Genomic DNA, 26674 nt, shown 5'->3' with positions numbered 1-26674 from the left:
CTCGCTCGCTAATTAATCCGCAGAGAGCGCCGGCAGGGCAGCTGCTCACGTCGCTAATGAAGCCGGGCATTTTTTTTGTTCCCGCGGCCAAGTCACCTCCGCCCTGCTAAACGGAGAGTAAAAAGAGAGCCCCCCTCCCTTCGGATTCCGAGCAGCGCCGACGCGTCCCGGTGCCGGTCGGCTCAGTCGAAGGTGGAGAGGTGAGATTTGAAAACAAATTATAGGATCTTCAAATGAACTCTAAAGTGAGCCGAGTGAAGGCAGGAGTGCCTTGTCGAGATGTCGAGCCGCAGCATTTTTTGGAGCAACTGGAGACACGTCATGGAGGATTGGCCAACTCCCAACGTCAAAATGCGTGACAGTCATCCAGCCGAGATGGGACAAAGTGCTCACTAGAAAAACAAAAATATCGTAGCAAAAATTGACGCTACTTTGCCGATGATCTGATCCAAGACAACAGCGTGACGGCGCTCCGAGCGCGTTTGGCTGGATATTTTGTGTCCGCCCCCTTAATGGCGACGCGATTCCGCATTTTGCCCCGCTTTCCATTCAGTGCCGATGCCCGGAATTCACGATCCGAACGACGACGCGCCGAAAGACCCGGTTAGCAGGTGCGTGTCTCGGAGAGGGCTTTTTGCGCTGCCGCCGATTATTCCGCCGACGCTCGGAGTGCGCCGGGGCACGCGGAGCCCACTGGCGCGGTGGCGGAAGAATGCTGGCTTTCTTCTTCTCCTCCGCTGAGCGTTAATGGATTTTCTTCGCGCGGAGAGGAAAGAGTTGGACAACATCGGCATCACGTGCGGCCACGTGCGGCATACGATGGCTGTTTTGACGGGCGGGGTGGCCTCCGCGGCAACGCCGCAGTTGCATCCGGTCGTGCGACGCCTTCCCGTGACATAACAAGCTCGTTTTACATGACGTATTGGCAGCCAAGTGGTTCTGTGCAGGCTCGTTGCCACGAAAAGAACCGGCCGTGCCTCTATGGCAAAAAAAAAAGGGGCTTTTTTTTGCTTCTTTTTCAACTCTCTGACTGCTGTTTGCCTTTCATCGCCGTTCTATTTTCATCTCCTCATTTTGGCACTCGGCAAAAAAAAAAAAAAAAAGCCCCTCACTTGACTAGTTCGTCATTCCTTCGACTAATCCTATTGGCCATGCACGGGCTGAAGCCGAAGCGTGTCCGCGGCGTCTCGGAGCTCAGATCGTCATCGGCGCAGCCTTTTTGGTCTGCTTTCATCCATTGCGTCCGCTTTTATGAGCAGGCTTGAAAAATCATTCCCCAAAGTCTAAAAACGCTGCTATTAAGCTTAAAATACAGGACAGCCACCCTATATTTCTCGCTGGTGGATTTTGGGATAAAACTTCAATGAGTCATACACAGCCTCGGGGTGGGGGGGGGGGGGGGGGCGCGGCGGGGAGAGAAATACATTGTTTCAAGCTGCCGGCTCGGAGGAAAAGAACCACACGCAGCTTGAATCCAGGACTCGGGGAAATGCGGCTCACCGCAGAGTTGAAATTTTCAGTGGCCGCGGCGGCCCCCCCGCCGGGATCCGGTCAGACCGTCAATAGGATGGATTAGTCTTTTCCGACTGGAGAGAAATAATCACTCAAAGCTGCAATTAAAGCAATAATGACATTAGTCCCGCAGTGAAGTGCTCGACGCGTCACAATTTCATTGGACAAGCGTCGGAGCGAATGAATAGCTCGCTCGAAGGACCGAGCGGAGAGCAAACGTGTCGGCGGGCCGTCGGGATCGCCGTTGTTCAGACGCTCGGGTATCCGACTGGCCTTCCTCTGCGGCTTCCTTTAGTAACTCGCTCCGGTGGATGTTTGGGCGACGCGTATCCCCGCGGCGCACATCCGCGGGCTGGCGTTCACGCCGCCTCATTTGAAGTAAGCGGCATCCGCAGAGCGCGCGAGTTTGTGTTTGCTAACAGATCCACCGCGTAGCTCGTAGCGAGTGAGAAGTGGCGGGGGCTCGAGTAATTCATTTATCACCGAGTGACAGCTTGAGCCGCGCGGCAGAGGCTGGCCCAGCCATTGATAAATAAACGGATAGGGTTGATTTATCATCGAGAGGAGCCAGATGAGGTGGCTTGGGCATCTGATTCGGATGCCTCCTGAACGCCTCCCCGGTGAGGTGTTCCGGGCATGTCCCACCGGGAGGAGACCCCGAGGAAGACCCAGGACACGCTGGAGAGACTATGTCACCCAGCTGGCCTGGGAACGACTCGGGATCCCCCGGGGAGAGCTGGAAGAAGTAGCTAGGGAGAGGGAAGTCTGGGCTTCCCTGCTAAAGCTCTTGCCCCCGCGACCCGGCCCCGGATAAGCTTTAGAAGATGGATGGATGAATGGATGGGTTGATTTATGCAGACTTCTTGGCTTATATTATTTCGTTCTTTATTTTTGGGGGTCTTGGCGGACACGTATGTACGGGCTTCCGCATACAATGGAGTCCCGCTTGCTCGATTGCGGCCTGAAGCTTTGCTTTTATTTCCATCCGTGCGGTCTTTGGAGAGTCTCTCAAGTTGTTTTCTTAGTGAGGGGATCCATCAAGATGGCAGAGGAAAAACAGCGCAGGAGCAGAAGTCAATTGGGAGCACGGTGCGCATCAGAGGAAACAATAGTTGCTGAATTATTGAGTCCTTCCTGTGCCATCAGCCATTTGCCCCGGGCTTAATGGCTCTCTAAAAGCTCGTGTGAGACGGGCCAAATAGTCTTTCTTTTTCGTTTTGAAAGGTAAAAAACAAAAAACAAAAAAAGCCCACAAGCTTTCCTCTTCAAGACTATGAGTCTATGAAATACTCTGCTTCTTGTTCTTCTCGCGTTTCCATTGGAGGGGTCCGGTACAATAAGCCCGAAAGTCCACCAGTAACATTTGCGTTTCATCAACCCAAAATGTTGAAAGAGCCGTATAGGACCAAAAAAAAAAAAAAAAAAAACGATAAATCTGTCTGGAGCCGCAAAAAAATAAAAGCCTTCTAGAAAATTTAAACTGAAGGAAACCGATGCAGGAGACTGGACTGCCTCAGAATTGTTTGTTATTCGTTCCCCCATTAGAATTTATTTTGTGATTTCCTCGCTTGATCTTTTGTTTTGGTGCATTATTTTCGCTTTTCTTCATGCCGGTGAAGCGATCATTAATTTTTGTTTTTCTGAGGCTGTCTTTAAACGCCTCTCGAGTCGAACGAGAACAGAGACGGCACGGAGTCGGATGCAGACGTGTGTGTGTGTTTGTCGAGACTTTAAAAGTATAAATAAAGTGTACGTTTTAAAAAAACAACACCATAGCTCTCCTTTTTTTTTGGAGCTGCAACATGTATCGACTGTGTATCAATTTGAGCTATCTTAGCCTACGATCAAAATCTTTTTCAATTTTCAAACTTGTTTTTTTTTTTATAAAGCTCCAGTGAGCCACTAGACGTCGCTAAAGAGCCGCATTCGACTCTGGAGCCGGGTGTTGCCGACCCCGGCCTTCAAATTGGCCTGCTCGCCATGACTGATGGGTCAAAACGCTCCGAGTGGCACCGAACGACATCATGGTTTACTCCGTGCCTAGTCAAGCGTCAACCCAAGTAGCAGTTCAGTCGGATCCTCAGAACGGCATCCCGGTCCTGCGTCCCATCCCAAAAGACACAAATGAAATCAATGCACGCAAAGCCAATGTTCCCGGCAAGATCCCCGCCGTCAAATTCCGATAAGATTCACTTGCACCTCCGCCTCAGTGGCACGCGAGCACTCGGCGCACACTTTGCCAAGAGTGCAAGTGTGCGTCGGCTCGGGTGTCGAGGCTGTCAGGTCATTCAAATCAACGCATGCAAAAGCCAAACGCGTCTTCTGTTCCTCTTTCGGCCTCTTTGCAACTCTAATGGAATTCTAAATCTCATTCGATCAGCCAGTAATACTTTGCAATGTTCTCATATGGGGGGAGAGGCGACAAATTCATTTTCAAATTTGCATTTATCCAGTGAAACGCACGCATCTCCAAACGCGAGAGCTCTTCCGGTCACATCCGGCTCGAAGGAAGCTTCGGCGCAGGGAGCGTGGCGCCGGTTCCAACCGGCGAGCCTTCGTTGAGAATCCGAGTGCATTGTCGGTGGAAAGGAGCGCTCCGCCGATCTGATCGCTGGGACGACGCTTTGCGCTCAATACGCTTTCAACACCGAGACGGGCTCGAGTGCATTTTACTGCATTTACAGCCATCGCAGCGTCCTCGAAAGCAACTTCTGTAAAAAAGGACGTCTGTCACTTCAGCGCTTTTCAAATTTCTCATTTTGCCACCGCTGCATCTGAATTTCCTTCTCAAGAATTATATCGCATACGTTTCTTGCCCCGCTTCAAAGATCCAACCTGCCGGCACCAATAAACGGACACGAAGCAATTAGGCATGAAAAGCGCTCTGCAACTTTTGCGGCTGCCTGGAGTTGCTTGGTTCAAAGACGTCAATCTGTGTCAGAAGTCAGCTTTTTGCCATGACGACGCTTTTTCTTGTTGTCCTCGACCGGGACTTTTTGTCATTGGACTCGGACATTGGAATGGAAAAACATTTTCAATCGACTCCACTGAGTCGATGTTAAGGTTGACCTTGGCCAAAGAAACGCCAGCAAGGATTTTAGCGATTGGCTGGAAGAAGCGCAGCCAAAAGTGTGCGTGCGAGTCGTGCCAAATTGCCGTGGCTTTTTTTGGGCCCGCCCTCTCGCAAAGTTCCCAAGCGCGATTTGAGCAGCTTTCTGCCAAAAACCAAAAACCTGACCTTCTTGGCAGCGCTAACAAAGTATGTCATCCCTAATAAACCCGAGGAGGCACGTCCTCATCAGCGCCCCGAAAGGAGCCGTTGATAAACGACACCGCACAGTTCCGCTATGTAAATAAGTTTGTCCTCAAATATCGTTCTCGTCGACGCGACGAGATTCGGGAAAAACAGGCCAGTGGATTTCCGATCGGCGCTGCGGCTGCGTGACCTTTGAGTGACTAGAACGCATGCGGACAGCGCAGCGGAGCCTGATGAATAGCTTTGGTCTTTTCCCAGCTGGGAGAGCAGATGCTCAGGGGGGGGGGGGGGCGGAACACACTTTTCTTTCCTCCCGCTCTCACTTCTTCCTGCCTACTTTTAATTTCATGTGAGATGTGTTGGGAGCAGGGGGAGAGAGGGAGGGAGGGGGGGGGGCTAGTTTTGAAGGGGTCCGCGGCCCAAGAGATGACACGCTATTAACTCTCCTGGCGTTAATCTTAATGCTTCATGCCAGAGGACTCGACGCAATCCATTTTAATGCAATTAGCTCTTGCCAGGAAGGATGACTTATTCAATAGGGCCATAATTGCATCCTCAACTTGTTGGTTTTTAATTTTTTTTTTTTTTCCTTTTCATGGTGCGTTCCTTCTTGAGAAGTAATTACTTTCATACGCGGTTAAACACATTGCGCCGCTGACACGTTCTGTAGAAGATGCGGGCAACCGGGCGCCGCCGCGCTCCTCCGCCGCACGCAGTCAAAGTGGAATGAAGTCGACAAGCCATACGTCACGCAACTCGACCCGATTTATTCCGAGTCCAAGTTTTCGGCTTCATGTCTCATCGTTACACAGTTATTACAGCACAAGATGACCTTTGAACGTGGAACCCAGTAAAACCTTGTGGGTGATTTGACGAGAAGATTCATTCATTCATTCATCTTCCGAGCCGCTTGATCCTCACTAGGGTCGCGGGGTGGGGGGTGCTGGAGCCTATCCCAGCTGTCATCGGGCAGTAGGCGGGGGACACCCTGAATCAGTTGCCAGCCAATCACACGGCACGCATAGACGAACAACCATCCGCACTCACACCTAGGGACAATTTAGAGTGTTCAATCAGCCTGCCACGCATATTTTTGGAATGTGGGAGGAAACCGGAGCACCCGGAGAAATCCCACGCAGGCCAAAATCATGATCATAAAGAGGCGGCCCGGCAGTCCATTGGTTAGCACGTCGGCTTCACAGTGCAGAGGTACCGGGTTCGATTCCAGCTCCGGCCTCCCTGTGTGGAGTTTGCATGTTCTCCCCGGGTCTGCGTGGGTTTTCTCCGGGTGCTCCGGTTTCCTCCCACATTCCAAAAACATGCGTGGCAGGCTGATTGAACACTCTAAATTGTCCCGAGTGTGAGTGTAAGTGCGAATGGTTGTTCGTCTCTGTGTGCCCTGCGATTGGCTGGCAACCGATTCAGGGTTTAGAGTTTTCAATCAGCCTGCCACGCATGTTTTTGGAATGTGGGAGGAAACCGGAGCACCCGGAGAAAACCCACGCAGGCCCGGGGAGAACATGCAAACTCCACACAGGGAGGCCGGAGCTGGAATCGAACCCGGTACCTCTGCACTGTGAAGCCGACGTGCTAACCACTGGACTACCGGGCCGCCCCGGTGACGAGAAGAATCGGGATGAAAAAAAAAGAAAGGAAAATTGTTCTAAATAAAACACCGGCTAATTCTATTTTCCCTTCTTTCGTTTGGGGTCATGTAATCAAGACCACAGACCGCAAAACGTCGTTGCGCCATTGCTCGTGCGGTCGATTAAGATATCCTTGATTTGTCCCGCACTGGGGAAATTGGGGAGATTGTATCGAAGGCTAATCCAAGGGGAGGCCTGTGATTAATGAGTGACGTCCGGGGGTCAAGCATGCCGATGCAATGCAGCAAGAACACGGGCGCCTCGCGTCAGCCCCCATCGACTGCCGCCGGGGAGACGCTTCCTTTGCTCTAAAGTCTAGAAATAATGAAGATGAAAGTAAACGAGGACTAGAGAAATTGTAGTGAGGCTCTGAGCAGCCCATGGTCCCCGATCATGGGGAGGAAGGGAGGGCCAAGGGGAGGGGGTTAGGATTCTGGTCCACTCACAATGTGTCCCACGTCTCCCGTTAGACTTGGCGACTGGAATGATCAGCTGCCACGCGACGCTTTCACTTCTTTTCATGCGTTTATTGGAGCGAAAGAAGAATTTGAGCACTTTATCGCTCATTTTAAATGCGGCGGCACACTCCTCGCACTCGGGAGTGCAAATTACTCAACTCAGATGCCCTGTTTTGTTGTTGTCGTCCACCCCGCCCCCAAGACACTTCAACCCCAACGGGCTGACCTCAAAAGTACCTTCACAGTGGCACCTGCATGTCCAGATGTATTCACGTGTCCTCGAAGCTCCTCTGAGCCAGCTGAGCAGCCACATTTTCAAAAAAAAAAAAAAATGTCGGCCGTGCAGTTTGTCGGATATGCTGACCGTTGAAAAGGTGCAAAAATAGGCTTGAGCCCACCAGCGTGAAACTCCCTGGACACCGTGAATGTCAGAGGTGGGGCAGGTGGAGGTCAATGATGAAGATGAGGGGCGCATCTCGATCCTCAGAGCACAACCTTGAGGTCGCAGGAACTGACGCCGTCCGAAAGCGTTTCCAAAGGATTCTTCCCAAGCCACTTGATTTGATGATATCTCCAGCTACTGGATCGGACGCCGCGCGATGATCACCTCAGTGTGTGTCGCAGAACTCAAATTTTGTGTTTGTCTCCGTTGAAGTGAATGAGTTTTTGTTTTTTTTAAGGCTATCAGCTGAAATACAGTATATACGGTCCATGAATTGAAATGTAGCCGGTCGTAAGGTGGTCATCGGCCAAGATTTTTCTTTCGCTCCTGAGCCCGTCACCGGCATGACCGTATCACGCTTGGAGGACCTTGAGCGTGGAGAAGTGCGGCGCACTACCGCTGATTAGCTATGTCGAAGCACTCATCTGAATGGCTGCTGTCCAAATACGACAAGCCCGTCCGTCTCATCGCTGCCGGTGGATCTCGCGCTGAAAAGCGGTGCAAGAAACCGAGCTTACGGAGCAAAAAGGTTACCGGCCGTTGGCGCTCCGAGCGCCTCTTGGCCTCGCCGCAAGCCGCTTTGCCGGAGAAAACTGCAGGCGAGCCACAATCGGCGGCGATCTTGTGCCGCACGCTTCCCGCTAGCTCATCTATAAATGATCTCCCAGGATGATAGCGCCCTAGGAAAGAAAACGAGGGAAACGTGTTGCCGTCAAAGAGGATTTCACTGAGGCGCTGCTCATGCCGAGCAAGCTGGACCTCCCGTAACAACGGAGGGACGCGGACGTCGTAGCTTCGGACTGCCAGCCGGCGTCACGTCTCGCCGCGACATCCCTTTCATTGACCCGCCGCTGCAATATTTACCATCATGTCATTTTAGCGCTCTCTGCAAAATACGGCTTTGGACGTCTTGATAGTGGAAAGGTGTTTCTTCAAGAGCGTGGCGTATTACCGTGGTTGAAATTCTCCTGACAGCCACCGAGCCGGAGTGCTAGCCCGTAAAGATGACAATGAAAGACTGCGCTAATGGGTTTTATTCGTCAGGTTTGAGCTCCGGCAGACTTTGACTCCAACCAAAGGATTGAAACAATAGCGGCGGATGTACTCGAAGCACGATGACAAAAGCCAGCGCGGATCAAAATTCTGCCCCGGGTGGACCTTTCACCGCACTTCTTCAGCCCAGCAGCTGCGAGTTTCTGTCGAGCCGCGTCCTCTGTTCATTTTTGACGAGCCGGTGCGCCCCAAGCGAGAGGGAGCACATTAACCTTGGCCATCCTGGCGCAGCGTCCGCCGCAGGGCCTCCTCCGCCGCAGGGCCTCCTCCGTCAAGGCCGCCCTTTCACCGGGGCTTTGACAAGTTCGCCGTTAGACCTGAGCCGAGCGAGCCGCCGGCCAAGATGGAAAAGTGTGAAGCCCGGCGCCTTGCTCAACCGCAGGGGGCCTCCGTGCTGCTGCGCCACGAGCCCACCGGCTGAGCCTTTCAACTGGCGGCACAAAGCCGGAGGAGAGCCGACCTCGGCGTCTTTCGAATTGGACCGGAACCGAGTCCATGTTGGAGTCATGGACTCTGGACGTTCCTCCCACATTCCAAAAACATGCACGGCGGGTTCATGGAAAACTTTGGATTGTCCTCAGGTGTGAGTCTGAGCGTGGACGGTTGTTCGTCTGTGTGGCCCGCCTACTGTCTACCGCCATGTTTTCCCTTCTGCGGGATGCTGGAACTATACGATGTGATAATTACATGCCGGCACAGGCGGTAATAGCTGTGAAGAGGCTTGGCGGAGCGTTCCTTCCTTTCATGACCGAATTTTTTGTTGCTTTCGCAGGAGTCCGTCTCTCAGGAGTCCGTGTGCGTTGGCGCCGTCAGATTGTCTGTAAAACGGGCCGCCGGCCTTGCTCGGTAGGAGATGGACGAGCCGTTATTCCTGCTATTGACCCGAAATCAAAGCTAGCCGGCTCGTCCGAAAACCCCATCTGAGAAACGATGAGACGGCAAGGAAAGGAACGGGGAGGTGGCCGGCAAGCGGACTGTTTGCTCCGCTGAGCCGGCCGGGTCAGACCTCTCAGCCACGGGACATCGAAAAAGACGTGTCAAAAGATACCCGAGGCATTCTTGTTTAGCACTCGCCGAACGGCGGAATGCTCCGTCGTGCCCACGCGTCGGATTTTTCGTTCGGTGCGCTTGACCAGCCGTCGCCTGAGTCGCGCCTCGGTCTTCATCTCGGCGCGGCGGCGGGAAATCACATCGGATTACCAGCCAAACGCTAATGTTGTTAGCGGATATTGTTCTGAGGCGAGGTGTGGACTTGTTCGACGTGATGAGGACCCATGATGATGAATTTGCCCCTGTTATTTGCTGACCGTCAGCCCACGACAATCATTGACCTGAACCGCGAGTCTTTTGGACACCTATTGATGTTTTGTTTCGGGGTTTTTTTGTTTTCCTTTCATGACGATTGTGGGCTCGAGGCGAGTGCAGTGTGTTTTGGGAATGGGAATTATGTGGCTCCTGATATAGTCCGAATCATTTTGGAGTCCGTCAATCGGTCCAGGCTCTCGAGCTGTCCCCGTTAAATGGAGGCCTTCGGGCCGTTTGGGGCTGAAAACGGAGAAACTGAGCGCAAAAAAGTCGAGTCACACCTGATCACGGATCACAGCCTCCCGAGCTTATCGCGGCCCTGAAGAAAAGTCGCTGTGGCCCTCCGATTCCTATTTCAGAGGGCCACAAAAGGGCCAAGGCCTGGAAAGGAGCACGGGAGGGCAACTTGGTGCGCTCGCCTTTGTGGCAAATGATTATTCATGGCGTGATACGATTGATGCGCATTCCAAACAAACCCAAAACAAATGTCCAACTTGATACTCGGGCTTTTTTGGCGACTGTCGTCGATGGTGACAATGTTTTCCAGTTGTGAATATTTGCCACTACTTTGGAGTCCACTTATGCCTGCTGAGATTTCATTAAGATGCATGACAAGGGGGGGAAAAATGCTCTCCCTCCCTCCCACGGCGTTTTATCTTTTGACACGTTTGGGAATACAGAAAAACAAGTTGGACTCGGGGAGTGTTGAAAGGCGCGCGGCCTCGAGGATCTCACGCCTGCCCAGGAAGCCTTTTGGTCCCCGGCCCCCAGAATCGAGCCAATTCGTGGAAATACTCTTGCGTTGCAGTTTGTTTCTTTTTCCCACAAATAGTCAAAGAGTGCTCCGCCGTTCATCGGCTTCATCTTGAGTTTTGGACATTTCCTTCATGTTCCAGGCTTGATTGAAATTGAGTCATGACGGCAACGTTTCACTTTGATGAGATCAAGTAGCGCATTTCAATTTGTGGCCCGACGGAGATTTGGCCCGACCGCCGTCTTCATTCGCTCCGCTTTTGAGCGGCGGCCAAAGCTCACTCGCCTCCGTCAATGCCCCCCCCCCACCCCAACCCAATCTTCAGTAGCTGTCAAATTAGAAATATCAGACAGACTGTTTCACACTGCAGGAGGACTTTCATATGCCGTCGAGCTATCGGCGGACAAGCTGGTGCTTGGAGGTGGAAGCAAGCAACTCAAGGTGTCCTCTGAACGCAGCCGAGGACGGCGCGACACGCACTCTGCTTTATTGGACAGGCTGATGTGCACCTTCACTTTTTCATTTTCCCACACCGATAATTGTTCTAAATACATTGACTGTTCAGGCGACCCCCCCCCCCAAAAAAAATACGGGGCTGATTGAATTAGCCGAGTTTGTTTCCGGGAAATGTCAGTCTGCATACGGAGCTTAGCTCTTGTAATCATCTAGTTCTTCACTTCAAGCCGCACCTGTTCGCCCTCTGTCAAAACGCATTTGGAAACGTGCGACAAATGCGGCTAAAATGTTTGCCAATGTAGCGACTTTCTTGCTCCATGTAGCGAGTTTTAGAACTCTTCTAGCGACTAGCAGCAACATTTTCTGGTGTTATTGGAGACTCCTCGCTGCCCATCTTTAAAGCCCTCCTAAAAACTCACTTGTATTCTTTGGCGTTCGACTCAGCATGACTTGATTTTACTGCTTGGTGCTTTCTACCGCCTTTATTACCGATTTGTCTTACTGTTTATTGTGCATGTTAAATTGCTCCGTGTACAGCACTTTGTATGCAGCCATGGCTGTTTGAAAGTGTGCTCCGGAAATACTCTTGACTTGACTTGACTCCTTTGTCTCTCGTTCTTGTTTCCGGAGCAATTGCAGGCGGCCCGGTTCTCTCGCAGCATGAAAAAAGGTGGCAAGGGGGTCTAAAGAAAAAAAAAAATCAAAATAAAAAAACAATGAGACTGAATGAGGGCCGCGTTTGAATGGCCATCATTTTCTAAAGTGCCACGGAGATGCATTCTATTGTCTCTTTTGGGTTCGATTGTTCATGTAGAAAAAAATGAGGTTGAAATGGAGGAGTCGGCAATACCGGCCACAGACGGCATTTGTTAGGCTTGAGAATAGTTGACCGCACTGGAATGATCCTGTCCATGTGATTTGATTCCTTGTTTACCGTCAGCATCCAAATACCGTCCGATGACTCGTCTCGAGCTCAACTACGACTAACGCTGTCGCCATATCCCCCCCAAAAAAAATAAGACATGCTAGACTGCGGCAATCTTGCTGCTGCCTCGCTCAGCATTTCATTCATTGGGGCTGGCCTCCCGATCTCTTGGTCTGACCTCCTCCTCTGATCCGGCAACCTGGGACCCCTTCGCCATGGAACCTGCCTTGTACCTCATCAATCTCAAGTTGTGACAGCAGTTGCCGTTTGTGGATTTTTTTTTCCTTCTTCCACTCTGGTTGAGACCGTCAAACTTGGAGAATTGACAAAGCCTGCTGAGAAACGGTCGCGCCGTTTCCTCCCTCGGGTCGCTGCAGGAAAGACGCATCTTCCGGAAAAGACGGCAAACGTTATTATTTAACCGGACGGCACGTACGCTCCGTTTGTACTGGCGTTAACGGTCTTGTCTAAGTGAAGTCTTTCCGAAAGCGATGGGGACACGTCCCCGGCGTGACAGACGCCCGTGTCTACCGCTGCCAAACACAGGTTCGTTTCTCGCTGAGATGAAGAGACAGACGGCTCTTTCAAGCCGACTCTGCTCTTCCACGCTGAGAACAATGAGCACTTTGACTATTCAAGACTCGGAGAGAGAGAGTGAAGGAGGCGACGGCCCGCTCTGCGGGCCATTTGATCACACACTGTGCTGCGAGACGGCGCCGAAGCTCCGGCGCGGCGATGCCGAGCGCTCAGAGGAGGGCGTCCCGTCGAGAGCCGCTTTTGACATGATGGGATGTGACGCCGGATGAAAAGACGTTTTGCATTCGCTCCAACTTTTCTTCACTTCAAGCGTCACGTTCGGCGCGGCATCTCGGGCCTTCCGTCGCCGCCGTTTTGACGTACCTCTGAACTGTCCGGTCTGAGGTTGACGGAGCAATTTATCGCAGCCTCCTTCTGATGAGTCTAACGGCGGATATTTGAGACAGCAGCTTGCCGGCTGTGTCGCGATCCCGTTTCCTGTATACGTCGCTCACGATCCACCGGTAGTCTACGGACTGGTCCGAAGTCGATTGCGAGGGTCGTCGGGGGAACGTGAAAAAAAACGTGAACTACATCTCGGCTCTCTCTCTCAGGGCAGCTCCAGCATGACGACTATTCTTGTGCATTAGGAAAACGGATTGAAATATTTCTCCGTCTGACCTGCAAACTGACCTGTTGAAATACTGTCAAGACAAACGTTAAAAATGAGGTTTCTTTGTGGATTTTGGATGGAAGAAAGGTGCACGTTTCTTTCCATCCAAAACTTTTTAGAACACTCATTGTTTCAGATGAGGTCATTGCAAGCACCTGGAAAAAAAGGGCCAAAATGGTTGCTTGGACCTGATTGGCCTGAAGCTCAAGTGAACACCCTTTAAAAGAGGAATGAGGAAGTCACATAAAGAAAACTGGAAAATGTCCTTGCTAGGGCGGCCCGGTAGTCCAGTGGTTAGCACGTGGGCTTCACAATGCAGAGGTACCGGGTTCGATTCCAGCTCCGGCCTCCCTGTGTGGAGTTTGCATGTTCTCCCCGGGCCTGCGTGGGTTTTCTCCGGGTGCTCCGGTTTCCTCCCACATTCCAAAAAAATGCGTGGCAGGCTGATTGAACACTCTGAATTGTCCCTAGGTGTGAGTGTGAATGCGAATGGTTGTTCGTCTCTGTGTGCCCTGCGATTGGCTGGCAACCGATTCAGGGTGTCCCCCGCCTACTGCCCGGAGACGGCTGGGATAGGCTCCAGCACCCCCCGCGACCCTAGTGAGGATCAAGCAGCTCGGAAGACGGAATGTCCTTGCTGAATCCTGGCTAAATTGCCTTTTTATTCTTTTTCACCCGGCCTGCCGTTTCGCCGCACAACAAATACAAACATTGCGCAACTTAACCAGTGTCATAAACGCATGCCTTAAAAACAAAAACAAACAAAACAAGAACAAGTTTGGAAAGGTCAGCGCCGGTTGCGTCTGCCCGTCTCCAAGTTGTCCTTCTTCAAGGTGACCCCCCCCCCCCCCCTGCACCATCATCATAATCACGTGTTTGCTGTGGTATAATTAAAGGGCGACCTTTGAACTCAAACGAGAGCTCCGATGCATATCAAGACGGATGCTTTGGATACCCTCTTCCAAGTTCAAAGCCAGACATGCACACACACACACACACACACGCGCGCGATAGCAGAGCCTTTTAATCATTACCTTTCCCAAGTCATTCAAGAGCAATCACCTTTCCGTTTCCGCAGCCCATAAATTCAGGGCGTATCTCATTTATTTTTCGTTAATTATTCGAGAGCACCGTCAAGGTGGCAATAATGAGGAAGAGGCCAAAACTGCTCTTCGGGGGCCAATTAGAAGGTCTTGCTTTTGTTTCGGATGAAGAACTTTTCTGCCCAGAGGCTCAAAATAAGGCAACGGAAACATCCGGACCAACAGCTGAATGCTCCGGAACGCCGCAGTCTCCTTCCTCGGTATGCTGGAAACAAAGCTTGAAAGTTTCCCGTCGGTGAGACTGTGACTCGCGACTGGATGGCCGGTCTCGCGCGTCACCACACGCACAGCAAATGAAACGAAGCACGTAGTTCAAGTGACTTCTCGGCTGCCCTTTAAATGCGCTGATGATGTCATAAATTCACGCGGGGATCACTTTCATAGTTAATGTCACACGTCCAATTAATTTGCTCCGCAGTAATCCTGTCTTGAGTTCAACTATTATAAATTGCCACCCAAAACTGGCTCATAGATCAAATGGGGGAGGGGGGGGCAGTCTTTACATTTTCGACAAATGGAATCAACAGTGTTGACATTCATACACATGTCTCCCCCCCCCCCCCCCCAAAGAAATAGTGGGTGATGGTGTCAGGGAAGTCACTAGCGACTGTTTTTTCTCGTGGAGCGTCCTATGCAATGTTCCACCGAGTACTCGGGCATTGCGTTGAATCCACCGCAACGTAGTCTGCGACCCCAAACCTCTTCCGCATGTGCCTTCTTTGTCTTTTCCTCACTGGCAACCGTGCCCAAAACACAAACTAAAAAATAAAAAAATAAAAAAAGAAAGCGGCAAACCTCCAGATCAGCGACTAACCAGACAACGAGAAACATTCGGACAAAGACGCAAGCGGCCGAGGGAGCTGAGAGGTCACCCGCAAAGGTCAACTCGGGCACGATAACATGACATGGCTGGCGCGGGCAGAAAGGGACAAAGTCAAATCGAATGAAATCATGGCCATTCAGCAGAGTGCAGGTCAGGTGGGGTCAACTTGGCCAGTGGACCCCCCCCCCCCCCCCCCCCACCTTCACCACTCTTGAGGAAGACATTTTCCCCCCAACGCTCGGCCACAGTTAACCAGGAGAAGCCGTTGCCCAGCCGCAACCTGAACGAAGACGAGCGTGATGGAAAATGGATGGCGCTAATCATCATCACGATGCCGTCGTGGGCTCGACACGCTTTTCCTCTTTCTCAAAGAGGAACCGCCATTGTCTCGGTCACGTCTGTTGGGAACCGAGATGGATTCTGTCTGATGATCGAGTCATCAATCGTCTCTTGACTGCACGTTCTTGCGGCGCGAGCGAGGCTGGTTTTTTTTTTCTCGTTTTTGCGGCCTGGATTGAAAGAGATGACACGGCGGCTCTAATGTTGCCACATCAAGATATTATCTGCCGCTTGAAAGTTTATCGCGCGCAGACGCCAATGAGGCTGGCGATGGATATCGCTGTGAGTGAGTGAGTGAGTGAGCCCACGTTTCTCGTACCTTGCTGCAATCGTCGGAATGTAAGCCAGCCATTGACGGAGCATAAGTCTCCGTTGCAGTCATTTGTCATCGCCGTGGTGCTTTCCCACAGGTGGTTTAAAAACAAAACAAAACCAAAAAAAAAAAAAAATAAGAAGCCATTTGGGCACACCGTGGCGCTCAGTATCAAAATAGATGATCATTGCCTCGTGTCAAATGGCTCACGGTTAATCTGCCGCACAGAGATGTGGCGGAAACGTGTGCGACTCTCTAGCCCAGGCATGTCCAAAGTCCGGCCCGGGGGCCAAATCCTGCCCGCGGTCGAATTTCATCCGGCCCTCAACCCCTGTCATAAAATCAGTGCCGTCTGGCCCGCAGTTTGGGCGCAATGGAACACGTGTTGCATTGACTGAGGTCTCGTCGACTGGTGAGTGATGTTTCATAGAGTACTGCTTCCCTCTAGTGGCTAAATGAGTAATAGCATTCACTAAATGAGTAATAGCATTTAGACACTAGAGGGCATCACTCACGAGTTAACAAGACATCACTCCGTGTTTATATTGACTGATATGTCATATTTCAAATTCCTGTTTCAAATGAAGCAAAAGAAATTCTTAAGATTGTTGAAATTAAAATAAAAATGGAAATGTGAAACAGACTGGCTTACTAAAATGTGTTGAACAATATTGTTGTTCAATGTAAAGAATGTCAGCCCAGGTCGGCCCCCCGACATTTTACCACATAAAATCTGGCCCCCTTGGCAAAAAGTTTGGACACCCCTGCTCTAGCCAATGGGAGTGCCCGTTCTCACATCGGCTTGTTTGAAAAATAGAACCAGAATCGGCCATTTCTCTGGCAACGGTTTGCAGTCGGCGCTTTGGGTATGGGTCTCCGCATTTGAACTTTTGATTGATTTGGAATAAGATGAGCTTGGAGCGGGCTTTGACACGGCTGCACACGGCAAGCTTCGACAATCGCTTAAAAAAAAGGGGGCGGATCTTGGCCCGAGTCAGGCAAACAAGTCACGGATGGAGAAACCGGGCGTGGCTCAGCGATACCGATGTCACATTGGCAAAATCTCACAGTTTAAGGAGCGACACCACCAACCTGGACTATTTTAGGACATAAACAAAGAAAGTCGTCATCCATGCGCACTTTGGACCAGGGAAGACAGTCATCGGTAAACATCAAGTCAAATAGTTAATAGTGTCCTTCACGCTAGTCGTGATTGTTTCACGGGACTCGGTTCCCCTCAGTCAGCAGTCTCCTGTCCTTGCCGCAACTGAGAGCAAAGGTTGCGCTCCAAACGGGACATTTGACGGGGGCCGCTTCGTCGTTTTTTGCACACCAATTTGTCTTGTTTTTTCCTTGTTGTTGTTGTTATTTTTTTTTCCTTAAATCTCTCGCTCAGACCGATCATCTCATGGAAGTGAGTCTTGGGCAAAGTGATCGATAGCGTCTAAGCTCCTGAATGCACCGTCGAAAAGCCAATATCCATGTTAATAAGATGGCTCGGCGGAAAAAGAGGAATGATGCGGTGAAAGGTGCGACGTACGCAAGAACGCTGCGTTTTTTGCGGTAGTCTTGACACATTTGTGCAACACACTTGACCCCAGAAAGCAAACGGACTTGCAATGGCCAGGCAGATTGCAGTGCGCTGCTTCTGAGTTTGTGACATGAGTGTCGGCCCGCAGAACACCGAGCTCTCGAGCGATAGAAGCTTGAACCCTCTCCTTCTTCAGGAAAAAGGCACCCTTATTACGCACTCGGGTCCAGCGTGAGTCGCCCCCCCCAAATAAGGACTTGAGCGACCAAGTAATGGAGCGCGGCGGGCCCCTTTTGCAGGTTGGCAGAAAAAAAAAATATCAAACGTGGATGGCGGGAGGCGTTTGAAAGAATCACTTGTGGTCTTAGAGTTGTCGGCCGATGCTTTACTTCCCAGACTTTGGCGCGTAATCCACCCGGTCTGACCCGAAATGCCCGACACGTCATCGCCAACGATAGCTCGTCAGCACCCGTTTGTGGCGGATTTTTTTTTTTTCTGACTAAATATTCCAGTCATGTTGCTTTTTTATTTCACGGGTCGGTCTTCCCAAATTTACAGCAGATTGCACGCCGGACTTTACGACCTCCCCTGTTGCTAGAACCTCGATTCGGAAAAGGAACCCCCCCCCGTGAGAGGCGGGCTCATAAATGGCAGTCAATTCCAACGTCTGCATCACAGCAAACTATCAAACACATTCCGTGAAAAAAAAAAACTTTCTCCACTTTCATTTCGTCTCCTTGACGTTTTGTCGCAGGTGAAATAAAGAATCAATCGTCGTATTGGACACACCGAAATGTTCCCTTCCAAATAAATGCCAATTTCCAAAGGCTCCTCAACGGTTTCATTCCAACGGGTGCCTTCTGTGACTTGAAATGGACAATTTAGTTGCTCATTTCGCCATGCGGCTCTCTTTTACGCTGCGCCGTGACCCATGTCCCACGGCCCCCCCGGATACGAGTTCAGGCCGTACCGACCCAAGATGGAGCATCTCTGGTACTTCATTCTCTCCCCTATTGTGTGTGTGTGTATAGTGTGTGTGTGTGTGTGTGTATATATTCATTCATTCATTCATCTTCCAAGCCGCTTGATCCTCACTAGGGTCGCGGGGGGTGCTGGAGCCTATCCCAGCTGTCTTCGGGCAGTAGGCGGGGGACACCCTGAATGGGTTGCCAGCCAATCGCAGGGCACACAGAGACGAACAACCATCCACGCTCACAATCACACCTAGGGACAATTTAGGGCGTCCAATCAGCCTGCCATGCATGTTTTTGGAATGTGGGAGGAAACCGGAGCACCCAGAGAAAACCCACGCAGGCCCGGGGAGAACATGCAAACTGCACACAGGGAGGCCGGAGCTGGAATCGAACCTGGTACCTCTGCACTGTGAAGCCAACGTGCTAACCACTGGACTACCGGGCCGCCCGTGTGTGTGTGTATATATATATATATATATATATATACTGTATATATATATATATATATAATTTTTTCAATCTTTTTTTTTTCCTGCGTCAATACGCAGTGAAAATTAGCCAAAGACCAACTGTAAGTTATTACAAAATGTTTAATTCGTGTGGCACACCATTATCGAGTTTGTGTTCACTATTTTGCTTGTATTCAGCATTGCGATATTTTGGGCTCGTTATTCGCAGAGGCTATCCAGAGAAAGACTTTTGCGTTTGCTCCGAAGATTACGATCTCCTACGTTTTGTGTGAGATGATGTTAAAATGATGTTTCAGATCGCTAAAATCCGATTTGCAGTGTACTAATGTGTCGAGGCCAGATTTATGCTTCTAAAGTTAGCAATTTGCTTTCTCGCAGTGATGATGGTGATGGTGGTGTTGGCGACGTACTCCCTCTGTAATCGTGAATGCATTTTTTTTTTTGGTGAATCCGGAGCAAATGCACTTTTCGTGCCCATTTGTTTTGGCCATAATGGCCGGCGTTTTCTATTCGCGTGTGGGGCGGCTTTGAATCAAGCGTCGCTGCCGGCCATTTGTTTTCGCCGCTTTGCCGTCCAAGCCGCAAACGTAAGAAAAGCCGCAATGGAGATTTCAGCCGTGAGGAGCCCTCGTTGACGAGGTGCCGGATGAGCCCGTGACGCCGAGCGTTCTCGATGTTCCGGCGATTCCGCAGCCCGTCCGAATCGGCTTTGTCACGCCGCTCCCTTCGGATCAGGGTAATTTCGTGGTGCTCAAACCGGTATTGATAGAGCTTTGGTAAATGAGGCAAGCTGCAATCGTTAACTTGAAGACCCGTAAAGATGTGAGCGATGGAGTGGCACGGCCCGCAAGGGGAAGCCCATGCAGGTGATTAAGAATGGAGCTGGGCCCTGGCCAGCGTGGCCCTGGCGCGTCTTTTATTCATACTCATCAAATGACCTGTAAAAGCGCCATCGCTCGCCCGCTCGTTTTCACGTCTCCACGGAGCGACACCCAAAAGAAATGCCGACGGCGACGTGCTGGCTGATCCGTTTTTCGCGTCTCAAATGCTAATTTGGCTCCGGTAGCATTCGGCGTTGTCTCAAGTAACATTTGCCTGACTTCAGCTCGCTGGATCGGTCGTCCTTTCAGGAGGGCTCAAGTCAGTAAGCGTCAAATCGTGACTTTGCTTTTGCAATTTGCCTTCATCTGCCTTTTTACTGAATGCGTTTGCGAAGAAAAAAAAAGAGCGTGGCGGCCCGGTAGTCCAGTGGTTAGCACGTGGGCTTCACAGTGCAGAGGTACCGGGTTCGATTCCAGCTCCGGCCTCCCTGTGTGGAGTTTGCATGTTCTCCCCGGGCCTGCGTGGGTTTTCTCCGGGTGCTCGGGTTTCCTCCCACATTCCAAAAACATGCGTGACAGGCTGATTGAACACTCTAAATAGAATATTTACGCTTGTTTTTGGAATGTGGGAGGAAACCGGAGCACCCGGAGAAAACCCACGCAGGCCCGGGGGAGAACATGCAAACTCCACACAGGGAGGCCGGAGCTGGAATCGAACCCGGTACCTCTGCACTGTGAAGCCAACGTGCTAACCACTGGACTACCGGGCCGCCTCTTTATGATCATGATTTTGTTTAAAAAAAAAAAAAATTCTGCATTTATTTGATATAATCTGAATTTCTTTCAATTTTTACCGGGAGGCAGAATTGACGGTCTACTGCTATTTGTCAAGAGCACCACCCGAAATAGCGTCCGTTTGCCTTCTACGCATAAATATGCCTTCTGTCACGCCCTCCCTTTCGCATAATTACTGAAGAGATGAGTGTCAAAACGTCATTGCACCACGCATGAATCGGAATTATCCAGCCTGGTCTATTTCTGCTCCTCCCAGGGAATGATCTTCCTCCACTATTCATTCTAACTGCTGCCGTTACACAAGTCGGCACCCCCCTAAATGGGGATTGTGTAATTCCTGATAAAATATACATTTGTATTAGCTGCCAAGAGGAGGAACATGAAAAGTTGTTTTCTGGCACTGCCTGCGAGGCCCTCATTTGCAAAACAGTCAACAATGCTTTGTAGCGTGTTTCAACATTATGCAAAGTAATCGGAGGGGGGTGGGGGGGGGGCGGTGCGGTGCGCTTCAGTCCCAAACAAATCAAATAACATTTACCGCCTGCATAAATTCATGGTGCAAATCTCTCAAAGAGCAAAGGCAAGAGAGTAGGACAAGAACACTGAGCGATCATTGGCTTTTTTTGCTAGGGGACAACAACCGGAAAGCATCTTTGCTCACTTCCTCCTTCCCGGTCAGCGCATCATTTTCAGCACTCTGATGCCAACTTTTACACCCGTGAATGATAACCGTGTAAGTGGCTTCACCATAAATAATTAGCATGGGGCGTGGAGAGAGGACTGGGTCGGGTCTGTTCGTTTCATTTTAGCCCGGCTTTCGTCGACCGTAACGCTCTTTTAAGAATATTCAAGAATTAGTTCAGAGCTAATTTGGTGTAACGGCGCAGTGGCTGGGGGAGAAGGAGCTCAAAAAACACAGAACTAACACTGCGGACATTTTCATTCATTCATTCATTCATCTTCCGAGCCGCTTGATCCTCACTAGGGTCGCGGGGGGTGCTGGAGCCTATCCCAGCCGTCTTCGGGCAGTAGGCGGGGGACACCCTGAATCGGTTGCCAGCCAATCGCAGGGCACACAGAAACAAACAACCATTCGCACTCATACTCACACCTAGGGACAATTTAGAGCGTCCAATCAGCCTGCCATGCATGTTTTTGGAATGTGGGAGGAAACCGGAGCACCCGGAGAAAACCCACGCAGGCCCGGGGAGATTATGCAAACTCCACACAGGGAGGCCGCAGCTGGAATCAAATTAGTTTGGAGCTAATTTGGTGTAACGGCGCAGTGGCTGGGGGAGAAGGAGCTCAAAAAAACACAGAACTAACACTGCGGACATTTTCATTCATTCATTCATTCATACATCTTCCGAGCCGCTTGATCCTCACGAGGGTCGCGGGGGGTGCTGGAGCCCATCCCAGCCGTCTCCGGGCAGTAGGCGGGGGACACCCTGAATCGGTTGCCAGCCAATCGCAGGGCACACAGAGACGAACAACCATTCGCACTCACACTCACACCTAGGGACAATTTAGAGCGTCCAATCAGCCTGCCATGCATGTTTTTGGAATGTGGGAGGAAACCGGAGCACCCGGAGAAAACCCACGCAGGCCCGGGGAGAACATGCAAACTCCACAGAGGGAGTCCGGAGCTGGAATCGAACCCGGTACCTCTGCACTGTGAAGCCGACGTGCTAACCACTGGACTACCGGGCCGCCCGCCCCATTTTCATTCAGTTTTTCTTTTGTTTTTGTGTGAATTTGGATTGATGCTCAACAGCTAGCTAGCAAGTTGTCTGTGTGTGTGTGTGTGTGTGTGTGTGTGTGTGTGTGTGTGTGTGTGTGTGTGTGTGTGTGTGCGCGCGCATGCGTGTGCGTGTGTTGTGATCCGGATACAGTAGTTGCAAAAGACGCTTGGGACAATTGAAGCAGCATCTGTTAGTTTTGAGAAAAAAACAAACAAACAAACCCACCCAAAGTGCGCTTTGCAGGTGGCAACGTTTCATTTCCACTGGAGTGCATAGCAATTAAGAAGTAAAACAATTGTTCTCGGGCGTCCATCGTTTTCCCGTCTGCTTCGTTTGTTCCCGTGGCCATCCGGAAATGTAAATAGGTTGATAAGTGAGTGATAAAAGCGGCGAAGAAGCCACAATGGTTGAAAAGAGCCAGCTGAGAAGCTCCCGGGCCACAGACTGCGTTATGGATTCTCAAGCCAATTATTTTTCCTTTCCTTTTTGGGGGAGATTTTTTTTTTTTTTTTTTTTTTTCAAATGTATCTGCAATGAGATCGGAACACAGCAGGCGCTTGCTGAGCTACGTTCTTTGTCACTCGGAAGATGGAAATCGTTGATGCTTGGGGAATTGTAGTGGCCAAAAACGCTTGTAGTTTGGCGACAATGTGGTGGGGGCTGTGAGCTGAGACCATTTCGAATGCATCCTATTCTTTTTTGTCGTCTTGTGCTTGTTCGTTTTTAGCGTGGAAAAGGTCATGAGAGGTCATAGTTGTCATTTGTTGCATTACTGCTACAGAGAGGAAGTGTAAATGCAACATTTGCATGCTTGAACGTATGGCGTGATGGATCGCTCTCCTTCGCCCCCCCCCCCCGAGATTCACCAACTCCTCTCATTAGCAGCTTTTAATTGGCTGTTGGACCAAGGTGAAAACAATCAGGCATTGATCGGCTTCAACTTAATCACCTCATCCGGTCAGCCAATGGCGGCTGTCACGGTGGGCCAACGAGAGAAAAATGAGCCCCCATCGACGCCTTTCACTTCCCCTCCGTCGAGTCTGAGGTGCGCAGCCCCCCCCCACTCCATCTTAGCGGGTCGCTCGAACCCCTTTGGCCGTCTCGCAAACTCAAGAGGACGACATCCGTCACGGCCCCACGATGATTGGTTCTCTTTTGACTGGCTGGCGAGAGTCCATTCGCCAACCCCCCCCCCCCCCTCCCCCCCCCCCACAGTGAACTTTGTCAACTTTTAAAGTTTTGTAGCTCCTCTTTAAAAAACAACAAGTACAAAAAAAAAAGCACGAGCGCTCCCCTACTTCTTCAACCAGCTCTTGGTCCCCGTTGAATGTGTGGAGTTTTTCAATCAATGTTTATCGTCCCACTTTGTTCTACGAGAAGTCCATCTCCCGCTGCGGGGGGGGGGGGGGGGGGGGGGCGTGGGGGGTTGTTTGCTTCTATAGCCTAAGATGAATCAAGACCAAACGTAGAAGAAAAGTCCTCGATGGACATTTGCGGGTCGGGATGTGTCGCAAATGACAAATGTCCGGAGGATTGAATCGGCGTGGGGCGCGGGGGGGGGGGGGGGGGGCGAAGGGCCGCGGGTGGTCTGCACCTGTGCGCATTGGCCAAGATCCGAGGTTGACTGCCAAGTTCCTCGGAAGACGCGAGCTCTCGCAGTGGCTCTGATGCAGCGTCAACTGCATGTCAGAGGGCATATTTCGGTGAAATATTTAACAAGGCAGCACGTGCTGGGCCCCAGCGCACTCACAGGGGGGCTTTTTTTTTGTTGTTTTGCCCCCCCCCCAATCCCCCCCCTCCATTTAGAGTCTGTGTCGTGCGCTAGTCCCGCCAAGAAATCCCTCACAAGTGTTGCGTGAGGTGCATGAATAGTGCATGACGCGTTTGCCTCTTCGCCCGCGATGCGCCGGCCTTTGGTCTGACCGCGGCAGCCGTTGATGGAAGAAAACTCACCCGACATGCGTTGACCTTCTCCAAGGCTAATTCCGCAATTCGTTGCGTGCCTTTGAAGTCCCCATTTCAGCCAGAGCGACGCGCCCCCGCTTGTTGCCAGTCGGTTGTCAACGGATCTCTTCCCCACCGCGGCGCAGCTCGCCGAGTCCGTCGAAGATCTTTTGGTCACCACCAGATGTCACCTGCTGTTATTCCCGCCTCTTTTCTCCCCCCATCCCGGGATGGCTTCCCTCTTTAATTGTTGGACGCAGGTGTCTGTTGCTGCGGCTGTCAAGAAAAGATGAAGGGTTTTCCCCCCCGGGCGCGAGGAAAGGCGAGCGCGGTGATGGAGGGCCCCGCTCCCGCAGCTCGGCCGGCCGCATTAGCCCGTCGCTTTATAATTGTGTGAGGGGGCCACTTGCAAGGGCTCCCCCATTACTCACCGGCGTGGGCGCGACCTGGCAGGCGAGACACACACCTCGTCCTCATATTGCCACTCGCTCTTTCTCTCTTATTTCAATCCCCCTTATTGTTATTTTGACCCCGTGCCCTCATTAGCGGACGTTGCCTTTTCTTCCCAAAATCATCCATTTCTCGACACCCTCCTTCATCAGCCAGCATTGTTCACCCTTCCCGGCCTGCGTTTCGTGTTTTCTCGTGTTTTGCCTTGTCCCGTCCGGAACCTCAGAGCCTTCGGATGCTCAGATGTTGCGACGTGTCGAGTCTCGCAGAGAAAATCCGGGAAAAATGCATCGGTCACTTGATTAGGTACGCCACGCGTCGGCTCAAAATAGCAAAATTGTCCAAAATGCCGTCGGGTGGTGGAGGCAACTGAGAGATACCCGCAATGTTGCCTCGCTCTTGCTTTTGTGGTTTGTGTCTGGGACTTGGGGGAGGCACATGCGGTCCATCTTTCTCGTCATGACGGCCACGGGTGTGCCGGAGCCTATCGCGGCTGTCTCGGGGCATTCGGGGGGGCTAATCACGTAGCTCAGGGGTGTCCAAACTTTTTGCCAAGGGGGCCAGATTTTATGTGGTAAAATGTCGGGGGGTCGACCTTGGCTGACATTCTTTACATTGAACAACAATATTGTTCAGCAAATTTTAGTAAGCCAGTCTGTTTCACATTTTTATTTTTATTTTAAAAATAAATGAACAAGCAATACACATATCCACAACTGCAAGGATCATTTGAAATATGACATATCAGTCAATATAAACACGGAGTGATGTCTTGTTAACTCGTGAGTGATGCCCCCTAGTGTCTAAATGCTATTACTCATTTAGTGAATGCTATTACTCATTTAGCCACTAGAGGGAAGCAGTACTCTATGAAACATCACTCACCAGTCGACGAGACCTCAGTCAATGCAACACGTGTTCCATTGCGCCCAACCTGCGGGCCAGACGGCACTGATTTTATGACGGGGGCCGAGTGCCGGATGAAATTCGACCGCGGGCCGGATTTGGCCCGCGGGCCGGACTTTGGACATGCCTAACGTAGCTAATCACGTAGCACACGTTCAGAAACAAGCATTTGCGCTGCTGCAGGAGGCCGGCCATGTTTCTCCGCGTCGCCCGGCGTAACATGAGGCATTCCTGTGTCATTCCTGTCCACAGAGGGAGGTACGTGCGAGGTGATTGCGGCCCACCGATGCTGTAACAAGAATCGCATCGAGGAACGCTCTCAGACCGTCAAGTGCTCCTGTTTACCAGGCAAAGTGGCAGGAACAACACGCAACAAACCCTCCTGCGTGGACGGTAAGCAAATTCGCCTCACCGCATCTTCCCCTCCGCTCACCATGAAGTAAAGCAAAAGTGGGACAAGCGGATGCTCACTTGATTACAGCACTCCATAAAATCGCCGAGACACGAATCCCCTGCAAGATGAAAACCACAGATGTGAATGTGATTAGCCTAGCCTGTGCAATATACATACTCATATATATATATATGAGAGAGGGAGAGCGAGAGAGAGTTTTTTTTTTTTTTTAAAGCGGTGCATTTATTTTTAACCTTGCACTAATGGTACAAATGCACTCAACCATTAGGCAGGAAGTGTTTCTGTGCTCCTGGGCATCAAGCGCTTGATCCAGAGTTTGCGAGCACCTGAGCAAGGGGGGAGCACGGCGCGCATCACATTGCCCACGGCGCACATCGGGCTGATGGAAATGAATAACTCACCAACGAGTCGGCGAAGCTGCAGGCCAGTGCACCTGAATTACCTCAGCTGAAGAAAACAATCAGACCGAGGCACCTTTAGGGCGGGAGGGGGGTGGGGGGGGGGGGGCAAAGCTCCCGTCACAAAGCTCATTCGGCGCTCCCCCAATGGCGATCGTCTGACCTCAACCCCCAGCAGAATGTCAAAGTGTTGGTTCAAAAATGGTCCTCGGTCCTTTGAGGCGTTCTGATGTTTCCATGGAAACATTTTGCCAAGGGTCGCGACCTCGTCCGGCTAAATGAGCTGACACGGTCTCTTCATCTTGCCGTGATCTCCTTCGATACTTCTTCAAATAGCTTGACTCCGTTTGAGACATCGGCCAATTTGAATGCCGAAAGAAATGAAATGAGCACACTTCAGAAAGGCGAATTCAAAGCTTCGTGTGTCATCGCGGGCCCAGGTTTTTTTGGGGATCGGGTCCCAAAGTCAGCCTCTTGCCATGGATGCACGCGTGCAGGGAAAACTCCAACCTTGACCAAAGTCTCTCCGTTGCTCAAGTGAGGTGAAATCGAAACGTGGCTCTGTATTTTTTTTTCTTCCAAAATGAAAAGAACAAATCATTTTAGCAAGAAACGTGAAACAGACACTCCCGTCTTGCTTTAGCGGGTGCACCA

At 51.1% G+C, this 26674-nt stretch overlaps 2 protein-coding genes across 3 annotated transcripts in view; one reads left to right on the top strand and one right to left on the bottom strand.

The window, feature by feature from the left end:
* The window catches only part of eogt (EGF domain-specific O-linked N-acetylglucosamine (GlcNAc) transferase), a 93308-nt gene that overhangs the window by 25168 nt on the left and 41466 nt on the right, over positions 1-26674 (bottom strand).
* The window catches only part of LOC127607805 (chemokine-like protein TAFA-1), a 55106-nt gene that overhangs the window by 21429 nt on the left and 7003 nt on the right, over positions 1-26674 (top strand). For both annotated transcript variants that reach the window (XM_052076478.1, XM_052076477.1), the window contains exon 3: positions 25460-25600. In XM_052076478.1, the coding sequence (XP_051932438.1) occupies positions 25460-25600 (141 nt within the window). The remainder of the gene's footprint in view (positions 1-25459; positions 25601-26674) is intronic.

The sequence above is a fragment of the Hippocampus zosterae genome, chromosome 9 (assembly GCF_025434085.1).
Source record: "Hippocampus zosterae strain Florida chromosome 9, ASM2543408v3, whole genome shotgun sequence".
NCBI lineage: Eukaryota > Metazoa > Chordata > Actinopteri > Syngnathiformes > Syngnathidae > Hippocampus > Hippocampus zosterae.
Note: the sequence above shows the minus strand (reverse complement) of the source record. Positions and strands in the feature narration are given on the sequence as shown.